Source organism: Ochotona princeps, chromosome 31 (assembly GCF_030435755.1).
Source record: "Ochotona princeps isolate mOchPri1 chromosome 31, mOchPri1.hap1, whole genome shotgun sequence".
Lineage (NCBI taxonomy): Eukaryota > Metazoa > Chordata > Mammalia > Lagomorpha > Ochotonidae > Ochotona > Ochotona princeps.
Genome location: NC_080862.1, coordinates 9,405,204 through 9,425,840, shown reverse-complemented (window position 1 = coordinate 9,425,840; position 20,637 = coordinate 9,405,204). Strand labels below are relative to the sequence as shown.

The 20,637-nt window shown below is 42.4% G+C and overlaps 1 protein-coding gene across 1 annotated transcript; it reads left to right on the top strand.

The window, feature by feature from the left end:
- Positions 1–792: 792 nt before the first annotated feature.
- Positions 793–18,315, top strand: CD274 (CD274 molecule). Its single transcript, XM_004591818.2, has 7 exons — positions 793–884; positions 5,786–5,851; positions 6,690–7,031; positions 12,200–12,484; positions 14,602–14,709; positions 16,222–16,281; positions 17,744–18,315. The coding sequence occupies exons 2-7, from the start codon at positions 5,800–5,802 to the stop codon at positions 17,764–17,766; spliced, it is 870 nt and encodes a 289-aa protein (XP_004591875.2). The 5' UTR covers positions 793–884; positions 5,786–5,799; the 3' UTR covers positions 17,767–18,315.
- Positions 18,316–20,637: the final 2,322 nt, after the last annotated feature.

Sequence of the window (20,637 nt, the reverse complement as noted above, 5' to 3'; positions counted from 1 at the left end):
AGGAAGGCCGGGAGAGAGGAGGAAAGGAGAGTGAAAGGAAGCCCAGCACCTGGGAAACATGCATGAAAATTGCAGCATCCACTCTCAGCGCAAACCCAGTCACCACGAAGGCCTCTCCTGTCTCGCCAAAAAGATCTTTACTTGCCTAGTTCCTAAGGAGGACTGGAGAAGGGGACTCCAGAACATTCTTCAAAGGTGCAGCTCAGATGGGAAGGTTTGTTTTATTTTTAATGACGAAGCAATTGAGGTTTCATTATGTCTAGGAACTTTGAGGAAGTCACAGAATCCACGATTTAAAAATATATTTCCTTGTACACATACCCTCCCCTGCTTTCTAGAATATAATCCAAACCTATGAGGTCTGTTGTGCACTTTCTGTATGTCGAAGGGGTTAACAGCAAGATATTCAGTCATCTTGAAAAAAAATTTTTTTTCATCATGGGGAAACACCTGCTAGCAAAATGTATTCATGTGTCTGGATGCTGAAGATAAAGACATCAAGGTCTGGAAGCTTAGTGAGTTCAGATTTTGAATCTGCTATCAAATGTCCAGCTTTTAAAAGCATGTGAGTAACTCTGCAAATTGTTTTCTAATGAAAATCAGTTTACTGGAAAGGGCTGGGAATGGGAGACTGGGGAGTCCGTCAAAGTTTCACTTTCAGTTTACAAGAACCAAATACATCTTCCAACTGTCCACATCTTCCAGCTTGCCAAAGTGAGGTGGCTGACTCCTGGGGGCGTGGCTGCCCTAGGAGGAGGCGGGGACCCACCCCGTCCTCCCCAGGAGGCCTTTTAGCTTGGGAACGCGGGGCTGCCTCCCAGTCCTGCGAGCTGCACCTTGCACCAGGGGCTAGGCGTCCAGCGAGGAGGGCGCGGCGTCCTCAGGTAGGGAGCGTTCCCCACACCCTCTATCCCCATCCCCACTGCCCCGGAGTCTCTGCCCCGCTCTCTGGCACTTCAAAGTTTTCTCTTGCCCTTTTCTGTAGGATGGAGAGAAGCAGGTTCAAGGAAGCCGGGCTAGTCTGGGGTGCCTTGCAAGGCGTGTTACATGTGTTTGTGTTAGTAAGAATAGGTGATTTCGCGTGTCTGGTCGTGTGATTCAGCTGCAACCGCGTCAAGTTTTCTGCGTGACTGCGTGTTCCTAAGTGGGGTCCCAGGCTTGAGCTAGATGTGTTTGCAGGCTAATGCCTGGGGCGCCTTGATGTATCCTCAACCCTCACTTCCCGCCGGGCCCCCTAGGTGAGTCTTCCCTCCCATAGCTCTCCCACCGGGCTCAGGATCTCCTTCCTCAAGCCCAAGACCCGGGAGTACAGGACCCCAGCTCTTGGTTGTGCCTTGCTGAGGGGGAAAGCAGTTGTGTTGGAGAGACCTTGGGCGGGGGGGGGGAGGACAAAGATGTCCCGATGTCTTTGGGACATGCTGACTTTGTGTCAGAGTTGTTCATGGGTGCTGGGTCACTGGTGGTGTGGTGCTTTGTTTTTGCAATCTGAAAAAAAAATGTATATATGCTGTAGATGCTTTTCCGTGAACAACCTTCTAAAAAATTTTTTTTGTTGTTTTCTAAATGTCTGCCTTTCAGTTTACTGTGTAAACACATAAAACTGAAGTCCCATAAAACTGGACCTGAAGATTACATCTAGCGGTTCATACTCCGTTAGCCGTGTGCCCAACACCGGGGGTTATTGCTGTATTCTTAGAAAAATTCTTAGATGTATGCTCCTTAGTCAAAGTGGGTCTGCTATAGACCTTTTGATGAAAAGTGAAAGTTGCCCTTCCAGAAAGGATGTGTCAGATGACAGCATCAGTCACGAGAAGTGTTTAAGGAGAACTGTGATACTCTGAAGAAAAAAAAAAAAAAGAATATCAACTTCTTTAACGGTAGAAGGTAGACAGGAGCTGTGTGGCTGCGCTTGGCGCCGATTCTTCACCATGGAAATGCCATGGGAGATGGAAGCCAAGGGTGGAGGGAATGTTGCAGAGGGTTTTGTGACGTCTACGGGAGTTTGAGACTTCAGGTGAAGTGTAATGGGTCCCTTCTCTCAACCCGTGCTTCCCCTTCTGACAGAGGAGGCTTGCAGCACCAACTCTTCCTCCTCTCCATCCTATCCTTGGAAGACGGAGAAATCTGTGTTGCACTGGACTTGCCTGCCCCCACCACCTCCCGCCGGGAATCAGCCCACTTCCCCTTTGTCATTTGTGCACCGCTTTGCATTCTGCTGGTCTGTGCAGTGTCACCGTCCTGGTGGATACTCACGCACAGTCATGCTCCCCACGGGAAGAGGGGAGACACCAGCATTCGCGTCTCCCACCACTGCCCTGATAGGGGGTTTGGAGGTTTGGACATCAAAGACCAGGTCTGCTTATGCGGTGCCTCTGCACCTTCTTCCCCCTCCACACCACTCTGCACCCCCATTAACCTCAGCTGCACGCCAAGGGAGTGGAACCTTGCTGAGAAAGTGCATACCGGATCCAATCCACCAACTGTCAATGAACTTTTATTGTTCCTAGAGTTTCCATCCAAGTTCATGAAAGGAGAAGGACTCCACTTCACCAGGGCATCATGAACACCAGCAAGATTAGGTTTAATGCATGTGTGGATTTGACACCTCTGATCTATGCACCAATGCTTCCCCCCCCCCACCCCCGTGGTATTACAAGTATCCCTTCTTTTGCCCATTGAGTGTATTGGTGTTTATAATATCACATTTAAATTTTTAGAATTATTTTTTAGAATTTTTGGAATAATTATCAGTCAGGTAGATCTGGTCACCTCGTTTTTGGTGTGGATACCAGCCATGGTCCCCAGATACATGGTCCCCATCTGCTCAATAGCTGGAGGAGAGACAAGTAAGAGTCGTGCAGCTGGCAGTGGTAAGAGCAGGATAACTTGGTTTGTCTTACCCCTTTTATTCGGGTATTTTTTAACATGAAAATGTTATCCTGCTTGAGTAAAAAGTAGTAGTATAAGCAGAACCAAAAAGTCAGATAATAAAATCAGAATTATTAAATTAATTTCATCCTACCCAGTCCTCAGTGAAGATACGATGGATGGATACCAAATATCAGTGTGTGTTAAGAATCGGAAACATGTCCCTTAGCCTTAATCAGAAGTTTTGTTTCCAAGCAATCCATTGTCTGGGCCTGGCAATGATAACCCAACAGATGTTTGCTAAAAATGCAAATATTTACTCTATTTTAGAAACTGGCCATAGTCTGATATCTAAACCTAGAGGATTTAAGTATGAGGCGACCATAAAGTAAGTTGCTTATGAATACCATTGTGCAGTAAAATGAAAATTGCGCTATCATCTTAAACAGAAAAGTCAGCATTAAATGTAAGGGTTTTGTTGTTGGTTTTGTTTTGTTTTGTTTTGTTTTGCTGGCTTCAGGGTTTTTCAAGTTGCATGACTGACATTTTACGTCAGATACGTGTTAGTCCTGGAAGCCTTTCCTGTACATTCCAGGGCGTTAGTGCCTGTGGCTTGGGCTCTAAAGCACCAATAGCAACTCCTCACCTCCAACCTAATTTTGACAACCAAAAATATTTCCAAGAGATAGCCAAATGCTCCCTGGGAAAGAGTGGTAGAACACTGGCTGATGTCTCCCTTCTTATTTCACTTTCTATAATGTGTTTATATTACTTTTACAGTCATTTGTAAATAACTTCATTATTCCTAGCCATGAATGTCATTATCCAACCTCAGTTCATAAGGCAGCTGTATCTCTGGGGTTCTTTCTCTCATGCCACCTGCCAGGTTGGCAAGGTAGGATGGTGCCTTAAATTTTGCTTTGCTCTGATGATAGAAGTAAGACATCAACTCATTTGAAAATTTGAAGGGAGACAACAAAGGGACCGTTCACAATCCCAACTCCATTTCTCCTCCCTTCCTTTCTCTTAAAACCTCCTAGGTGAAAAGCTGCCTGGTTTCCCTCTCGTTTTGTTCCTGAACATCACGATTCACATCCCAGACATTTCATCTGTCTAAAGAAATGCAGAAATGCAAATTTTCACATGTTCCTTTTTTTTAAAGTGAAACTGGAATTATGCACACTGCTCTGCGTTTTGTATGTGCAGTCAGTACACACTCAGCAGCTGAATTCTGTCTTCAATGGCATCGTAGTACCTGATTATACCAACATTTATATTTCAGCAGTTTAGGCCTTACCCACCTTGGGTATCATTAACGATGCCATCTTTATATAATATACACACATATATGTATATGTATAAGTATTATATATGTGTGCCCCATGTATAAGTATAGATGGCACTATGTGTGTATAATGCATGCATACATGTAAAAATAGCTATCTGTGTATGTATAGGTATATATATAAGATATGTATATACACATAGGTATATGGGTTATGATTTGATTTTGTAATGTACATTCCTAGAAATGGAACAAAAGTTCATATGACATATGAATTTAAAGTTTTAGTAGAGATGACCCTCTCCAAAAGATAATATAACTTCACATTCCTACCACTAGTGGGCAAGAAAGCCTACTTGTCCATATTGCTACACTAAATATTAGGGATCTCTATTATTTTGGTCAAGATAATAGGTGGAGAGTGGTGCCTTGCGCTGTACACTCCTTTCTTGGTAGTTGATAGGATTGAGCATTCTTGCCCGTGTTCACTGTGTAATTCCTGGACTCTGAACACTAAGTTAGCACTTGCTGCTTATTTTCCTCTTGGGTTATGCATAGTTTTGTTACTGATTTTAGAAGCTATTTATATATTAGAAGCCTTTATCTTCTATGTTGTACATATATGTCATTAATAATTGATCACTTTTGAGTCTGTATCTTGTATACAAAAGTTGAAGAGACTAGAAGCAATACTTAAATTTTTTTCCAAAAAGGTTTAAATATGTGATAAGAAAGAGAAATATATTAGTTAGATGATGGGATGAAAAGTAGTATAAATATTCATTTACTCCTTTACTTGAATGGAAGCTCTGTGACAAGAGTGATTTTTCTTTCCGGTTCACTGCTATATCTCACATGAAAATCATATGCCAAAAATAGTACCTGGGACTCAGGCACTGCTCACTGAGTGAAAGAATTAGTAAACTGTTAAGCATGATGACAGTCTGAAGCATCTAGGCTCCTACCTCCGGCAGAACATTGCTGAGAGTCAAGCTAGTCCTATCTTGGCCAAATCCAACCTTCTTTTTTCCCACTCTCCCCTCCCCTTGCCATTCCCGCAGAATCTGCTTATTGTGGGAGTGAAATTGATCCTTTGGAATAAGCAAAAGCCAAAACAGAACTTTAGAAGGCTAGGCCAGGTCTGGTTCAGGTGACAGGGTGGAAATCTCCAAGAGTGGAAGGACATGATAAGAGGACCCCGCGGGAGAGAACAGGAACAGTTCTAAAAGGTGGGAGAAGTGAAAGTCACATTTTCTTTGCTTTGAAAGTTTGTGTGTTGGGGGTGAGGGGCAGGACTTCTAGATAAGTTACAATGCAGAGAAAAATGGAATTGTTAAGAGAATTATGGGTATAATATTGTCTTCTGCGCTTCTTTTCAGTGTCCATTAAAACTTTCTTTCAGTGGCTTACTACATTTAAGATCAATTTTTTCTTTGTATTATGGTCATGTTTTTCCACATGTCTATTTTTTATGACTCTGGCCTAGGGAATGAAGGTGTGGCCAAACTTACCAATCGGGCATATCCTGTTTATCAGGACTATTTCCATGAAAAACCTCCAAGTCCTGTACTTCCATAGTGTGTGTTCAATTATGGAGTGACGCAGTCTTCTTTTTGTGTCTTTCGTAATTAGGTCATTCCAGAAAGATGAGGATATTTAACATCTTTGCCTTCGTAGTCCACTGTCATTTGCTGAACGGTAAGACACCAAATCTTTTTCTTAGGTTCTACATTTTAAATAGCTTCACTGTGAATTGAAAACTTAAGTAACTCTTTAAAGTTGATGTAAACCTCTTAATTTGAAAGCCTACTGGATTTTTGTTTGTTTGTTTGTTTGTTTCTTTTTGTGTTTCCTGACAATTCACCTGTGTCATTGTGTAAACAGAGAGAGATTATAGACAAAGCAAGACAACAGAATTAAGCAGTTACCCAATATCTAGGGATGACTGCTAAAAAATAAAGGAGGCGGGTTGACCTATATGGTCATTTCTACTTTTTAAATGATGCAAAGATTCTTCGGTCTGTGTTGCCGTGTGACCTGGTTTTCCTGTTGAGGATATTCACAGGGAGAATTTTATTGTACCCAGAAAGTGTCAGGGAAACACTTAACCTAAATCGCTAAATCTCCCAGCATCCGTTTCTCTTGCCAGAGCAATGAGAAAAGGGGACTCTTTGATTCCACCTTTCAGAGGATATAAAAGGTCCTCCAAAGGGCATCTGGGTATCTGCATAAAACCAGAGTTCCCTTGCTTTATTAGGTCCTCTCTCAGCTCAGTGTTTCTACCGTGACGTATGTTTATGAGTTAGGGGACAACTTGTTTAGCTAGTCTTGTTATTCTGATGTTGGGATGAAATGTAATATCTAAAAATATGTTTCAATTCCACTGGCTTAAAATATATGTTTTAGGGAAGTAAGTTCTTAAATATAAAATTGTTATATAACTCACTAGATAAAATGATTGTAAGCGTGTCCTCACTTTGTTGATGTTTTGAGGAATTTTCCCCATCTTCTCAACATTGGTTATCTTTCTTTTCAGCATTTACTATCACAGTACCCAAGGACCAGTACGTGGTTGAGTATGGCAGCAATGTGACTATTGAATGCAAATTCCCAGTAAAAAAGCCATTAGACCTCAATTCACTATTTGTCTACTGGGAGATGGGGGGTAAGCAAATTATTCAGTTCGTGCACGGGAAGGAAGACCCGAAGGTTCAGCATGCTAGTTACAGGCAGAGAGCCCGACTGTTGAAGGATCAGTTCTACCAGGGAATTGCTGCGCTCCAGATCACAGATGTGAAACTTCAGGATGCCGGGATTTACTGCTGCCTGATAGGCTACGGGGGAGCAGACTACAAGCGGATTACCTTGAAAGTCAACGGTAAGAACGGTCAAGAGAAAGAGGCACCTGACATTTATACACATAACCCAGGAACTGAGAACTTTCCATTCTGTAAAGTTGAGACTTGGTCTCCACCACATATCAAATGAACATTTAAAAAAATTATTTGTTTTCATTGGAAAAGCAGACTTACAGAGAGAAGGTGATACAGAGAGAGATCTTCCATCTGCTGGTTCGGTCTCCCAAAGACTGCAATGGCTGGAGCTGAGCCGATCTAAAGCCAGGAGCTTCTTCTGGGTCTCCCATGTGGGTGCAGGCTCCCAAGGCTTTGGGCTGTCCTCCATTGCCTTCTCAGGCCACAGGTGGGAAGCTGGATGGGAAGTAGAGCAGCCAGGACACAAGCCAGCAACCTTACGGGATCTCAGTGCGTGCAAGCCTGGGTCCAAATGAGCATTTAGAGCATTTCCTGTTGCGAAGTCGCTGAACACACAGAACCACATTCCCCTCCAGGCTGTTCACTTTCCCGCAAAGTTAATTCCTGATCTTTACTTTTATATTAATATGAAAATAGCACTAAGGACTTAGAAACTATAGATGGGAATAAGATAAGTTCAAAAGTATCCCTTCTCCTTTTACCATTATTTTACATAGCTTGCAAAGATAGTAACTGTGTTTTGTGTCACTCCAGCATTTTTTTTTAACTTAGCTGCTTTTGGTTTGTCTTAGGCCTGCCTCATTTTCCTTCTTCAGTCTCTCTATTGCAAACTCAAATAGATTTATTTAAAAAAAAAAAAACACTGTAAAATTCACATTCAAAAAACCCTGAAAGCAATCTATGAAGGCCAAAACTCTTTATATCAAGTGTAGCGATCATTCTTTGTAGAGATGGTGTAAGCTGTGTTCACCAGGCAGATGTTCATCTTGAAAACTTCTACCACTGGAATCTTGGAACATTCAAGAGATGCTGTGAGTGCTAATTCCTGAATCTTCACCCACAGATAGGTCATCGGGTCATGGCAGTTCAAAGTTTTAGATTGGCACCAACTGAGAAAAGCACCTCAGCCAGCCACCGCTGTGTCACGGTTTTGTTTCGTAGAATTGGGTACTGAAAGAATCTGAGCCAGGAGCAGTTCCACAAAGCACAGGAAGAAATGTCCCCCAAGAGTCCTCTACTCCCATGGCGACCCTGCCACCCCCCACCCCCTGCCATTGCCAATTGAAGTGACTCCCTGCTATCAGAGTCAGTTCTGCCTCTGTCTTTTTTCCTCATGATAATCTTTGAATATTTCACTAGAGTTAGGTCATTTCCTCCTGGTCTTTTCCAAGATTGATGGCCAACTACCGTCGATATAAAGGTTAACAATATAAACACAGAGACAGACATATGTAGGGATTAAAGAAAATGTATGATTTCTTATTGGGGCTCTGATTCTGGCTTAATTCATGCTATTGTCAGGGAAATGGCACTCATAAAATAGATTTGATTCTCATTGTATTTTAGCATTCATGACCTTAATGAAGAATGGGAGGTGATGATTAGCATTTTTAGTTTTTCTTCAGCCCAACAACAGCATCAAGCATTTCGTATGTTTCAGGCTATTAACACAGTTATGAAGCCAGGAACAACTGGAATTGCTAGCTTTGGCATAGGTGGGGAAGTGCATATGCTGGCAGTGAGGAGGAAGGCTGGGGATCCAATCCCCGGGATGGTCTCTCAATATCCTGTGTGTAGAGAGGGAACAGGTGTTTCTATAGTCTGGAAGGATTGCTTCCAGAAAACCTGGATTCCATAATATCTATCACTTGTGAATCACAGCTTCCTTTGCTGTTGTTCAAGCTGGATTTGTTTTTTCCCACAAGGAGGAGGCTTTGATGGAGCAAAGCAGATGGCCAATAAAATTTGAGGACGTAATTTCTTTGACCATTCAATTTTGCATTATAAAATGCTAAATGAGTATCCCATGACCAATCCTTTTTTTTTTTTTTTTTTTTTTTTTTTGCCATTTCTATGCAATGATCTTGGGAGTGAACGTTGAGCTGTACCAAAAGTCTGAACGCTGCACCCTGGCACCTCTCTGTTTTAATCATTGTCTCTTCCTTCTAGAATATAAACACCACCTGGGCAAGAAGTTCGATCTGTTTTATTCCATCTAGTCCTTTTGTGTGGGGGTGTGTGCATGTGTGTGTGTAGCAGAATAAGAATTTTTTACTGTTTGCTGAATCAGTTTTTTGTCCTAAATAGGATTAACCTTGGGAAAGGTGAGCAGGTTTGGGGTATGCAAAGCCAGTGCCAAGCTTTACTTGCATGAAGGTGGTATCACCGGTGTAGCTTTGGCGATGTGCAAGTCCAGAGGGGCAGCTCCTGAGTCACTTCTATATGCAAATGATTTCACAGTAATGACCTGGGGTTTCTCTTCCCATCACTGCAAATGTGTGGTCGTGGCTTCCCCACAGGGAGATTACTCACCACGGGATTTTAAAAGGTGAGGCATTACAAAAGTGAAATTAGAAAGGCTTCAGTTTGGGACTAGCTCAGTTTACCATGATCACTTTGGGTATGAGCGTACCTTTCATGTTGGCTGGTTTAAATACCAGATTCCCAGGCCTCTGACCTGTCGTTTAAAACATTTTGCTTCCATCATTAAACCTAAAGGCACAGACAATGAAATGTCCACTTGTTCTTCAGGACTTTAAATGGGATTAGGCACTGCAAGGACAGTGTTGCCGAGTAAACCCAATAAAGCTGTTTTGACCCAAGATGCAGGGCTATCACTCCCTGACAATGCCATCTTTCCCCTTACATTTCCAGCACTGTCTAAATGTTCTATCATTTATCCCCACCTAACACATTGTGCACTGTATCATATAAGTGTGACTATGTTGTGCTTTCTAGGTGTCCTATTTCTAGAATATTTATATTTATTACTTTAGTCCACATGGAGGAGGGGACATTGGTCTTTTTTTCTATTTCAGGTTTGTTTTTAAGATTTTTAAAAATTTATTTGAAAGAGTTACAAGAGTGGGAGAGACAGAAAGATCTTCCATCTACTGGTCCACTTCCTAGATGATTGCAGAGGCCAGTGCTGGGCCAGGCCAAAGCCAGGAGCCAAGAGCTTCTTGTCAGAGCCCAAGCACTTGAGCAGGCAGAAAGCTGGATCAGATGTGGAGCAGCTGGGACACTAAGCAACATCCAGATGGGATGTCAGCATCACAGGGGGGAGCAGCTTTCCCTGCTATAGTACCAGCCCCATTAGCCTAACATTTTTGAAAACTCATTTTGAAGATTGTTCATCAAAGACTGCTAGCATTTTCCAAAGAGGACCGGCAGACTTCACCAAATTCAGCTATAGTAAAAACAGAAGAGCAGTACTTATGATGAATGCTCCTGTGTTGAGCCTTTTACTAAGCACTTTGTCTACGTGAATCCGCTAAGTGATCCACATGACTCTGGATAGGTGCTGAGATGATCATGTTTTCATGTGTTGCTGTCTCTGAAATCTGAATGGTTCTTTCATTAAATAGCATCTTAGATCCAGTGACGGATAGATGATACTCTTCTTCCCTTTGGAAGGTTGAATAAGCCAAAATCCAAAGAAATGAAGCAGGTTGTCTAAATTCAATCAGCTAGTAAGTGCTGGAGCTTCTGAACCCATGCAGTGTGCCTGTGAATTCTGTGCAGTTATTAACCATGCTTTACTGCATGTAGCTGCACACCCCACATGCTTGTATCACACTGTACAAGGTACCTCTGTAAGCTCATGGAAAAATTCAGCATAAAAATGTTTGAGTGTGGGCTTGGCCCGGTAGCGTTGTGGCTAACGTCTTCGCCTTAGATGCACAGGGATCCCATATGAGCACTGGTTTGTGTCCCAGCTGTTTCACTTCCCATCCAGCTCCCTGCTTGTGGCCTGGGAAAGCAGTCAAGGACGGCCCAAAGCATTGGGTTCCTGAACCCGTGTTGGAGATGCTTAGGAGGCTCCTGGCTCCTGGCTTTGGATCAGCTCAGCTCCAGCCATTGCAACCACTTGGGGAGTGAATCAGTGGATGGAAGATCTTCCTCTCTGTCTCTCCTCCTCTCTGCATATCTGACTTTACAATAAAATTTTTAATTTTTTTTTAAAAAAAGCTTGAGTGCAAAAAAAAATCCTGAAATGTATTCATGTTTTTTATAATATGCAGTCCCTTGAATTTTTAAAGAGTATTCTTACTTAAGTGATTAATTTATAAAACAAACATTAAAGAAGTTCTAAAAAGTATGTGATGTCCTAGAACTGTGGAAAAACACTTTATTAGAGAAAGACTAGTGGGAAGGAATAAATTATGGAGTATAATTAATACTAATGTATTAACAACTTTCTTGAAAGTAAATGACACATGGGGCCAGTACCGTGCTGTAATAGCCTAAGCCTGTACCTGCAGCACTAGCATCCCATATAGGCACCAGTTCATGTCTTGGCTTCTGCTTGGCTTTTGAAGCAGCTCCCTCCTGAACCAGCTTCACTACCCTTACCTGGGAAGACAGCAAAAGATGGCCGAGGTCCTCGAGCCCCTGCACCCATGTGGGAGACCCAGATGAAGCTCCTGGCTCCAGACTGGCTCAGCTCCAGTTGTTGCAGCCATTTAGGGAGTGAACCAGTAGATGGAAGATATCTCTTTCTGTCTCTCCTTCTCCCTAAAACTCAGCCTTTCAAATTAAAAACAAAGCAAATCTCAGTTTTAAAAAGGAGTGAATGACATGAAAATCCAATTTTCTGTTTATTAAGATCTAGGAAAGCAATGCTAAATGGAGGGGTTTGCATTTCTGAAGCTAGCTCTTCAACAAGAAAATAGGTTTAAAAAATGACACCTGTGTAAAAACTAGCACTTTACTAAAAAAAAAAAGTACAAGCGCTTGAATAAAAAAGAGAATATATTTTGTATCCACATAGAAAACTACTGGCTTAGAAATTACAATTCTCTTGAATCTATACATTTAGTTTCCCACCAGGAAGAAAACCAACGTGAGATTTATGGCAAGAGGATTGTTGGCCTAAGTTTGAACAGAAGACTTGAGGTAGACCTACCTAGTAGGAGCTCCCCAGTGCTGGGGCATCTGAACATTAAGTCAACATCTCCAAGAACCCGCCTTTGTAGCATCAGCAACCCTGAACCATGTGTCTAGCTCTGTGCTAAACCACAGTCTTGATCTTTCTGTGCTCATGACCTAGCTCCCTATCACAAAATCAACCAAAGAATTTCCGTGGATCCAGTCACCTCTGAACATGAACTGACGTGTCAGGCTGAGGGTTACCCAGCGGCTGAAGTCATCTGGACAAACCGTGACCATCAAATCCTGCATGGCAAGACCATCCTCACCAATTCCAGCAGAGAGGAGCAGTTTTTCAATGTGACCAGCACACTGCGCATCAACGCAACAGCTAGTGAGATTTACTACTGCACCTTTCAGAGACCAGGTCCTGAGGAAAACAACACAGCTGAGTTGATCATCCCAGGTAACATTCTGACTGTGTCAGGTAAAACATGCTAACACTCTTCCCTCACACCTAGCCAATGTTTGCTCATCATAGCTATGCAGTGTTTATTGAGTATATGGATCAATGAGAGAATGAATCAATAGCACTGTATATTTAAAACACATCCAGCTTCTCTACCCTTACTCATCCGGGTCATATTGTTACATAAATACTAGGCAACTATTCATTGAATATGCCCAGTGTGTATTGTAGTGCTTGTAGGAGAAGATGCAGTTCATACTTCCCAGGTGGATAAACAAACAGGCAATCCAGTGACACTTCCATATAGAAGATGGAAAGCATCAGAGAATACTCACGGCAGCCAATGTTTCTAGAATCCAAATCCTAACATATGAGGGATGCTCCCTCCTTCTTAGGTTCTTATGGAGTTTTCTATTTTATCCGGAAACAAGGTAGATCTTCCCTTTCTGTGTGTCGTTGAAGTTTCGATTCAAGGCTGTCTGCCAAGTGCATACAACGTGAGGCTGTGTGTCCCTGGGAAAACTTCCTAGGATTGTGTACACGTCATTGTCCCAGGAGGGTTCTAACCTGTCGTGGTAAGGTTACATGGAAATGAGCTAAGATCCTTGCCTAGATGACTTCAACTAAACTTCAATCTCACCAGCAAATGGAAAGGGGTGAGCTGCAAGATGTAATCTATTGAAAGACTTGGAGAAAGTGAGGTGGGCGAGTGTGAGGTTGAATATAAACCCAGAGGTGTTCCGAGAAGGGCTTCTCACCTTTTCCCCTCCAAAATACGTTGCAGACAAATCTCCATGTGCTTCAGGGAAAGCAATTGGAAAATTGGATAGGAAGCTCAACCAATAGGAAAGGATAATCCAGGATAGCCTTGTGGCCAGGAAGAGCCCTGCACTTTCAAATGTTACAAAATGGCTTTCAGGGAGAATTGTACCAGTGAGTTGTTATTGTTTAAAAGATGATGCCAACTTATTTATGGGGGAGCACAGAACCCCCTTCACTGCTCTGAGACTGTTTCCTCATCTATAACTTGGAGATTTGTAAAAATACCTTCTTACCTAACTCATAGTTATTTTAAGACTGTGTGAGTCAGTGTTTCGTTATGCCAGTGCCTGAGAAAAGCCACACATGAAATAACAGGTTTCTTTAGCTCATAAAATGGCATGATGCAGGTTTGTAAAGACCCCAGGGTCAATGGCCAAGCTCATGTTAAGCAGAGAAGAGGCAAATCCAGGCTTGTAGGATTCTCTAACAACCCTTTTTCAAGCGCTACCTTCTAAGGGTACAACCCCTGTGTCCAATGCCCCCCTCCCTGACGACAGTTCTATCACCTTCCACTAGTGCCAGCCTAGGTACCAAGACTTTAACACATGGGTCTTCGAGGACCTTTAACATCTTAACCATAGCACAGACTCAAACAAAATGTGTATGAATGAGCTTTGGGAACTAAAACCTTCTAGATTCATTGCTTGTGTGAGCTTCAAAATTTGAACTCCATTGTTAGGGGTACAGGGTGTCAGTGGACAGTTAAACCAAGCAGGAGCGAATGCCAAGAGGTGGGAGCTGGCAAGTCTCTGCATGAGACTGTAGACAAGGGAGACTGCTTGAGATACCCCAGTGATGAAGGTGTTTAAGATGTTCAGACTGCAGAGAAAGATGCCAAGCATGGCTCCCTGGCCCTGACCACAGATGGGGGAGGCAAGAAGTCCTTAGTGGTGCTCATTGACCTTCCACAGTGCATATGTGCCATCTTCTTCATGCATAGCAGGCTGCCTTCTTCTGTAATTGAATAAGGCAAGAAGAAACACAGTGACCCCTGCCCTAAGAACGGAGCAGCAAATTTGCAGAGCACTTTAGAAACTTCACAGGAAATGTATTAGCATTCATGTTACAGCCTGCTGAAACCTGAGATCTCAAAAAATTGATGTGTGGCGGTAGAATCTGGCCCAGAACCTGAGCTGTTGCTCCTGTGTCTCAGCAGAAGCATCTCATCAATCCAGCCACTCAGCAGTCAGAAAATGAACCTAAAGCTAAATTCATTAAACTTCAAAGATAGTTGTCTCCTGTACTCTTCCCATCAGAAATGTATCTTTAATTTTCTTTCCTTTTTTTTCCAGAACCACCAGTATTGCTCCCGAATAAAAGGACACATGTGGTGATTCTGGGAGCTGTCCTGTTGTTCCTCAGTGTAGCACTGACAATCATCCTCTGTCTAAGAAAAGATGGTATCTCTTTTATGCATTGTGGTCCTTTTGCATGGCATTGGGGAGGTATATGATTATATCACAGTGCCCTTCAGCAGACAAAACCAGGGGTGCTAAATATCCTGCCAAGTGCAGAATAGTCTCACCTAGCATGGCATTGGCCTGCACAGAGAATCAGGTAGGGCCCAACCCCCATCCCCTGAGAACCACTGCCTATTGTGCTGCCCTACTGTCAGTCTTCCCCTCTGGGACCCACTCTGATGCATGCAAAGTGACTTTTAACTATGCCACTGTGTGAACTGGTGCACGACCGCCTTCTCCTTTCCTGTTCATTTTGCTCTTCTGCAGGATCACCTATAGTGGAGAGTAGTGGTGAACATTTTCATAGCAATTCCAAGGGCATGAGGACTGGCCCAAGGGTGCAGGGAAACCTGACTTAGCTTTGCAAGGTGACACTAAGATATTCCACTGTTCAGGCGCAATTACAGTGAGGCTAGGTGGGATTGCTAAGTGACCATCAAGGGGAGGAGGAGTGGGAGAACCAGTGTGTGTAGAGGTTGAAGAAGTCTAAAGGTCGTTCAGTTTCTTTCCATCCTACAAATAATCATGGACTTACAAAAGGAAAGAGCTGAAGTGCCTGTTCTTCTGGTGGGATTTGAGTTTTCAGTTAGCTGTGCCATCCTCTTGAACCTGTTTATAAAAATAGTTCCCACCATCAAACTGTGGTATTCTTACTATAGATTACTTTGTAATATTTCGGGTGGATGGTGTTAGATAGTTTTGGAAATAATTTACATGTGCTTAATTCTCTATTTACCCATGGGAACAATTAAAGTTCAGAAAAAAAGAGTAATGTGTTCAAATAACATCCTTCCCTCTTGAGATGATTCAGTGTAAATGTCTCCCCATAACACATTGAGAAGTGCACCGAGAGACCCAGTGACGGTTTGCATTTGGGGGTGTCTGTGTTCGACAGGGAAGTGCAATCTGGAAGGGAATTCCAACAGTCATTGAGAAATTCCCCTCAAGTGTTTGTAGGGGGGTGGGTCTGAGAATATGATGCAACTGAGGGAGTGGAGTTCAGCTGTTTCCAAAGAAAGGAGCCTGAAGAGAACTGAGATAGTTAGCCAGAATGCCAAGGTCAAGCTTCAATGACAGGCAGACCCTGAGATGGAAGAGCCGTATAAGGAAACAGTTGTCGTCAGCTTTTACATTCTAAATGTTTTCTTAGAAAAGCAGAAGGATTCGTTGGCATTAGGAATGGATAGAAACCCAATAGATTAAACAAAATACCCCAGGATATCATCCAGCTCTGAGAAAAAGAAGGAAAAATGAAAGTACATTCTCAAAGAAAATCTGGGAGCAAAATCATGTGCCCTTTACTGTTGGGTTCATTAAGTCCCAGAATAAGGAAACCCACCTGATTTCCTAGAGGATTAAATGTTTCATAGGAACCTAGAGTTTAAACCCAAGTCTTTGTGTGGGATACAAATTTGTGCTACATGGACATAAAAATGATTTGTTTTCCTATAGTGAGAATGATGGATGTGGAAAAAGGTGAAGTCCAAGAGACAGACTCCAAGAAACGAAATGGTAAGAATGTCAGAAGGGGTTGGGGAGTTGAAAGCAAAAGCAGCAAACAGCCAAACAAAACAAGGCAAATCTAACAGACTCAGCTGCCCCTCCTTTTAAAAAATGCTGACTGTCTTTGCTGCCATCCCCTCTTTGCCTCAGCACTCTAACGAAAGGTCTTTCCCCCTCAGACTGAGGGGTTGCAGTGATGGCCCCTGGAAGTTCACAGTATGAACAGATTTTTGGAGAGGGAAGGAAAAACGGTAAAAGGCAGCTTCTCCCAGGCAAGCTACTATGGCCCTGCATCGCAGTGTATCTCCTGGTCACAGGGAATCAGATTGGTGTAGGTGAATGGACAGTTCATTCTAGAACATTGTCTATCCAGCAGTGTGTTAACTGCTTCCTGTGTACTCTACCGTTTAATCTCTGTCTGCCCTAGTTTTTCCCTCCTCCAAAAAGAGATACATGCTGAAATTGTCCCCATTGTAGAGTACACGGAAAGGCAAGAAGATAATGGAAAGTGCCCAGGAACACCCAGCTGATGACAAAAGTCAATCTTGAAGGTTCTAGACAGACCGTGGAAGATTAACTCTTAACCCAACTGCCTCAATCCATTTTGCCTCAAAGGTTGACATTTATGAAAGGGTAGAAAACCTGCAGCCAGCTGATTGAACCAAGAAGAAACTTATAGTAAGATTTCTAATTGTTTTTAATGTAGTTGGAAACCACCCAATGAGTCCAAGTTTAGAAGTAGTCTAGCTGACCTGGACCAGCTCAGTCAGATTTTGTTATGCAGCCCAGAGCATTCCTGTATCACTAATGCTATTTAGTAGATGATTCGGTTATCCTAGAAGATCAGCTATCTCAAATTCTCAGGACTGAGGGTTTGCTTAGGATATCAGACTTTCATTTAAAAAAAAAGAGTTATTATTATTTATTTGAGAGGCAGAGTTACGGAGAAAGAGGAAGAGAGGCGAGGGAATAAGAATGAATATGAGAATGAATCCTCCATTCACTGATTTGTTCTCCAGATAGTCACAGTGACCAGGGCTGGGCCAGGCTTAAACCAGGAGCTCAGAGCTTCAGAAGTGTCTCTTAACACAAGTGTCTCTTAAGTCATCCTCAGCTGCTTTTCCAGCTGGATTAGCAGGGAACTGGATAAGAAGTGGAGCATCGGAGGCTCAAACAGGCACCCATCGCAAATGCCAACATCACATGCAGAAGCTTGGCCTGCTACATACACCACAGTGCAGGCCTCAGACTTTCATTTTTAAGCCAGGATAGTCCCAGGCAAACCACAGTGGCTTGCCTTTCTTCAGCAAGTAGGGGTAATTAAGCATAAATATACTCTGCCTTTTTCTATAAATTTGGTATATGATCTGGAAAATATGAATCAGGTTTCTCAAGAAATTTTTTTTGCTTGATTTTTTTTCTTTTTTCCTGCTACCTGCCACCCATTCACACCCTGTCATCACTCTTCCAGACACACAATTCGAAGAGACGTAAAGCAGCCCTGAAACTTTGGATTTCCAAGCAGGGATTCTCAGCCAGCGGTTTGGGAGTTCACCAGGGCCAGAGGAAGGAGTGGGCTGGTGGGATGCAGAAGAGAGTGGATTTCAAAGACTCACACACTGAAAATGGCATCTTGGAAAAGAAGAACCAGATGAAAAACAAAAATAGTGGGTTGGTGAGAGAGGCCCCAAAGGAAGTCTTGGTATGTCAATGCTACTAAGAAATAAGAGGTACATGTGAGGAGGAGGAGCCTTCGTCCCAGGAAGGGGGCTGAGAATCCCTGACTTAATGGCCAGTTCTGGCAGAAGGCCCTTGGCCTCTGTCCCATAATCTGTGTATCTCCCACCTGTCTGAGCCGTTCACAATTGCAACGATGTTTAAATATGTGTTATTCCTATTTGTTTTGATCCTGTGGGGTCTTGTGTGCGCATGTGAATGAAATGTGTGTTTGTGAATGATTTCTATGAAAAGTATATTCTAGTAGCTGTTAAAATTTTGTCACCAAACTAAACTTGCTACTTAATGGCTTGTTTGAGCAATCTCACCACCACCACCAAATATATGTATTATACATATACATATATGTACTATACATACATACGTATATAGTATTGTTAAGGTGCTGGTATCCTATGTCACTGTCTGTACAAATAGGAAGCTTAGGGAAAAAGCCATTGATTTGTTTAGGACGTCACCTTGCTTAACCCAACAATACTCTGATTAACCAAGTTAAATGTATTCTTAGACTTCAATTGGAAGTGTCTATCACAGCATCTGTTGCATTTAAATGTCAGGTTTAGAAATGTGTGGACCATACCCACATCATCTCATTTCACCCCTTTAGCAACCCTGTTGTTGCAGTAGCCGCTGTGGTATTACTCATTTTACAGCTGAAGAGAGATATTCGGTAATTTGCTCAAGCCAGTAAATAGTAGACCTCAGATTTCCACAACTGATAACCACTCTCCTTGTAAGAGTACAATGTATAGATATCACATTGGAAAGCAGTTCGAGAACTAGTGCATATTGTACCAGACACTTCATCTACAGCTAGGAGTAAAGAAAGGCATAGCATCTTATGGTGTAATGAGATGAGTAAGAAAATGTGTCAGTACAATTAAGTGTACTTTTTGTAGCATAAAGTGCTGAGAGGATGGTGATGCGAGAAGGAAACTCAAGCAAGGTTGCCAAGAGGGAGAGACATTCTACGGGGTTCGTCACTGTGTCCCTGGAAAATGAGATATACTTAAAATATTTTCATAATCGTGATCATTTGTAGTTCAGGAGAAGTCCATATTTAAAAGGCCAGTAGAAAATAGTGCTTGAATTCCTTTTCTAGCATTAGACCTAAACTTGATTAACTTATCTTCAACATAATAGTCGAAAGATTGTCCATGCTTTGCCTAATTAACAGTTCTCTTTCCTACTTGAATGCTAATGAATCTTGAATTCATCATCTTGCATAGTCTAAAATTCGAAGGATTCTATAAGAAACAAGCAGAATCTCCATCCTGTCCACACAGGCGCCAGCTTCCCTTTCCAGAAGCAACCACTGCTGCCTCTGGCTCATGTATTCCGAGAATAGCCTATAGCTGGAGTGTATGTTGCCAGTACTAAGCGCTAATATGTTTTGTGTCTAATATGCACTTTGCTATTTTTATTTATTTAATAATGTATTTATTATGTAGCAGCCAGAACAAATTGGAAGTGCTCCGTGGCCAGAAATTGTCCTTTGTCCCACAGCCTCTAAGTATCTTTCATGTCAGTCGGTGCATGATAAAATCAACATTTGCCAAGCACTTTTTCTGTAATGCAGTATGGATTTGGTTTGTTTTTGTGTACCAAGGTTTCTCCAAGGTGTACCACTAAGTCAACCTATTCCCAGAGGGCAAACTTCGTTCCTTCTGTGTCACAGAATTACACCTAGGACTTCCCCATGTCTCCTGTCTCCTCTTACGTACAGGCTTCCCTTTGCTGCTATACTTGCAGAAGTACACATTCTTTCTGGAAATTTCAACAGCATTCCTGCACTGCTAGCAGCCTTGACTGTGGCAGGAAAGGACCAAAGGACCCATAGCGGGGCTTGAACCTATGAAGCTACCATCTCACCTAAAATGACACTTTGCACGGATTTGACGTCAGTCAACGCTTCTCAGGAGGTCCCAGAGTTCAGCTTGCCTCATAGCCATTTTACTTGGCCATTTTCTGGAACATCGAAGGTGAAGAAAGACAATCTCCAACAAGACTCTTTCATATCTGTTTGCTCGTTCCTACGAGAAGGTACAAGCACCTGTGTGTGAAAGAGAAGCAGAGATTCCAGGCAGACCTTCAAGTATATTCATACCAGTAATCCCATGTCTAAACACCTCAGTGTTGGACCTGTAAAGCACTTTATTTTTTATTTTTGTCTTGTGTTTCATTGTAAATGACATCAGCAGAGACAATATCTGATCCTGTATTTGATTGTCATTCTTGGTCCCGGCACCTGCATTAATTTAATAAAATATTCATATTTATTTTATTCCTCAGTACACCAGCATGTCCATTTTTCCCCGTGTATTTTAAGTCCACTCTCAGTTTAAAATGCCAGTGAAGGCAGCTGTTGATAATACTTACTGCCTCTTTCTGGTTGGTTTTTTTTTTTATGGCTTCCATGTGTATGCGGCATGTTCTTCCGTCTTTTCATGAAACACATCACAACAGTATGTTTCTAAAAATTTAGTGAAGGCTTTCATTCTCTTTCATTTGTTAGTTTCTTTTAGGACAATACTAACCAAAGACTCAAAACTGTCATTTAAATTAACTAAAGATGTGGGGAAGAGAGGGTGGGAGAGAAGATATATGGAACTCAGGAAAAACATAGAA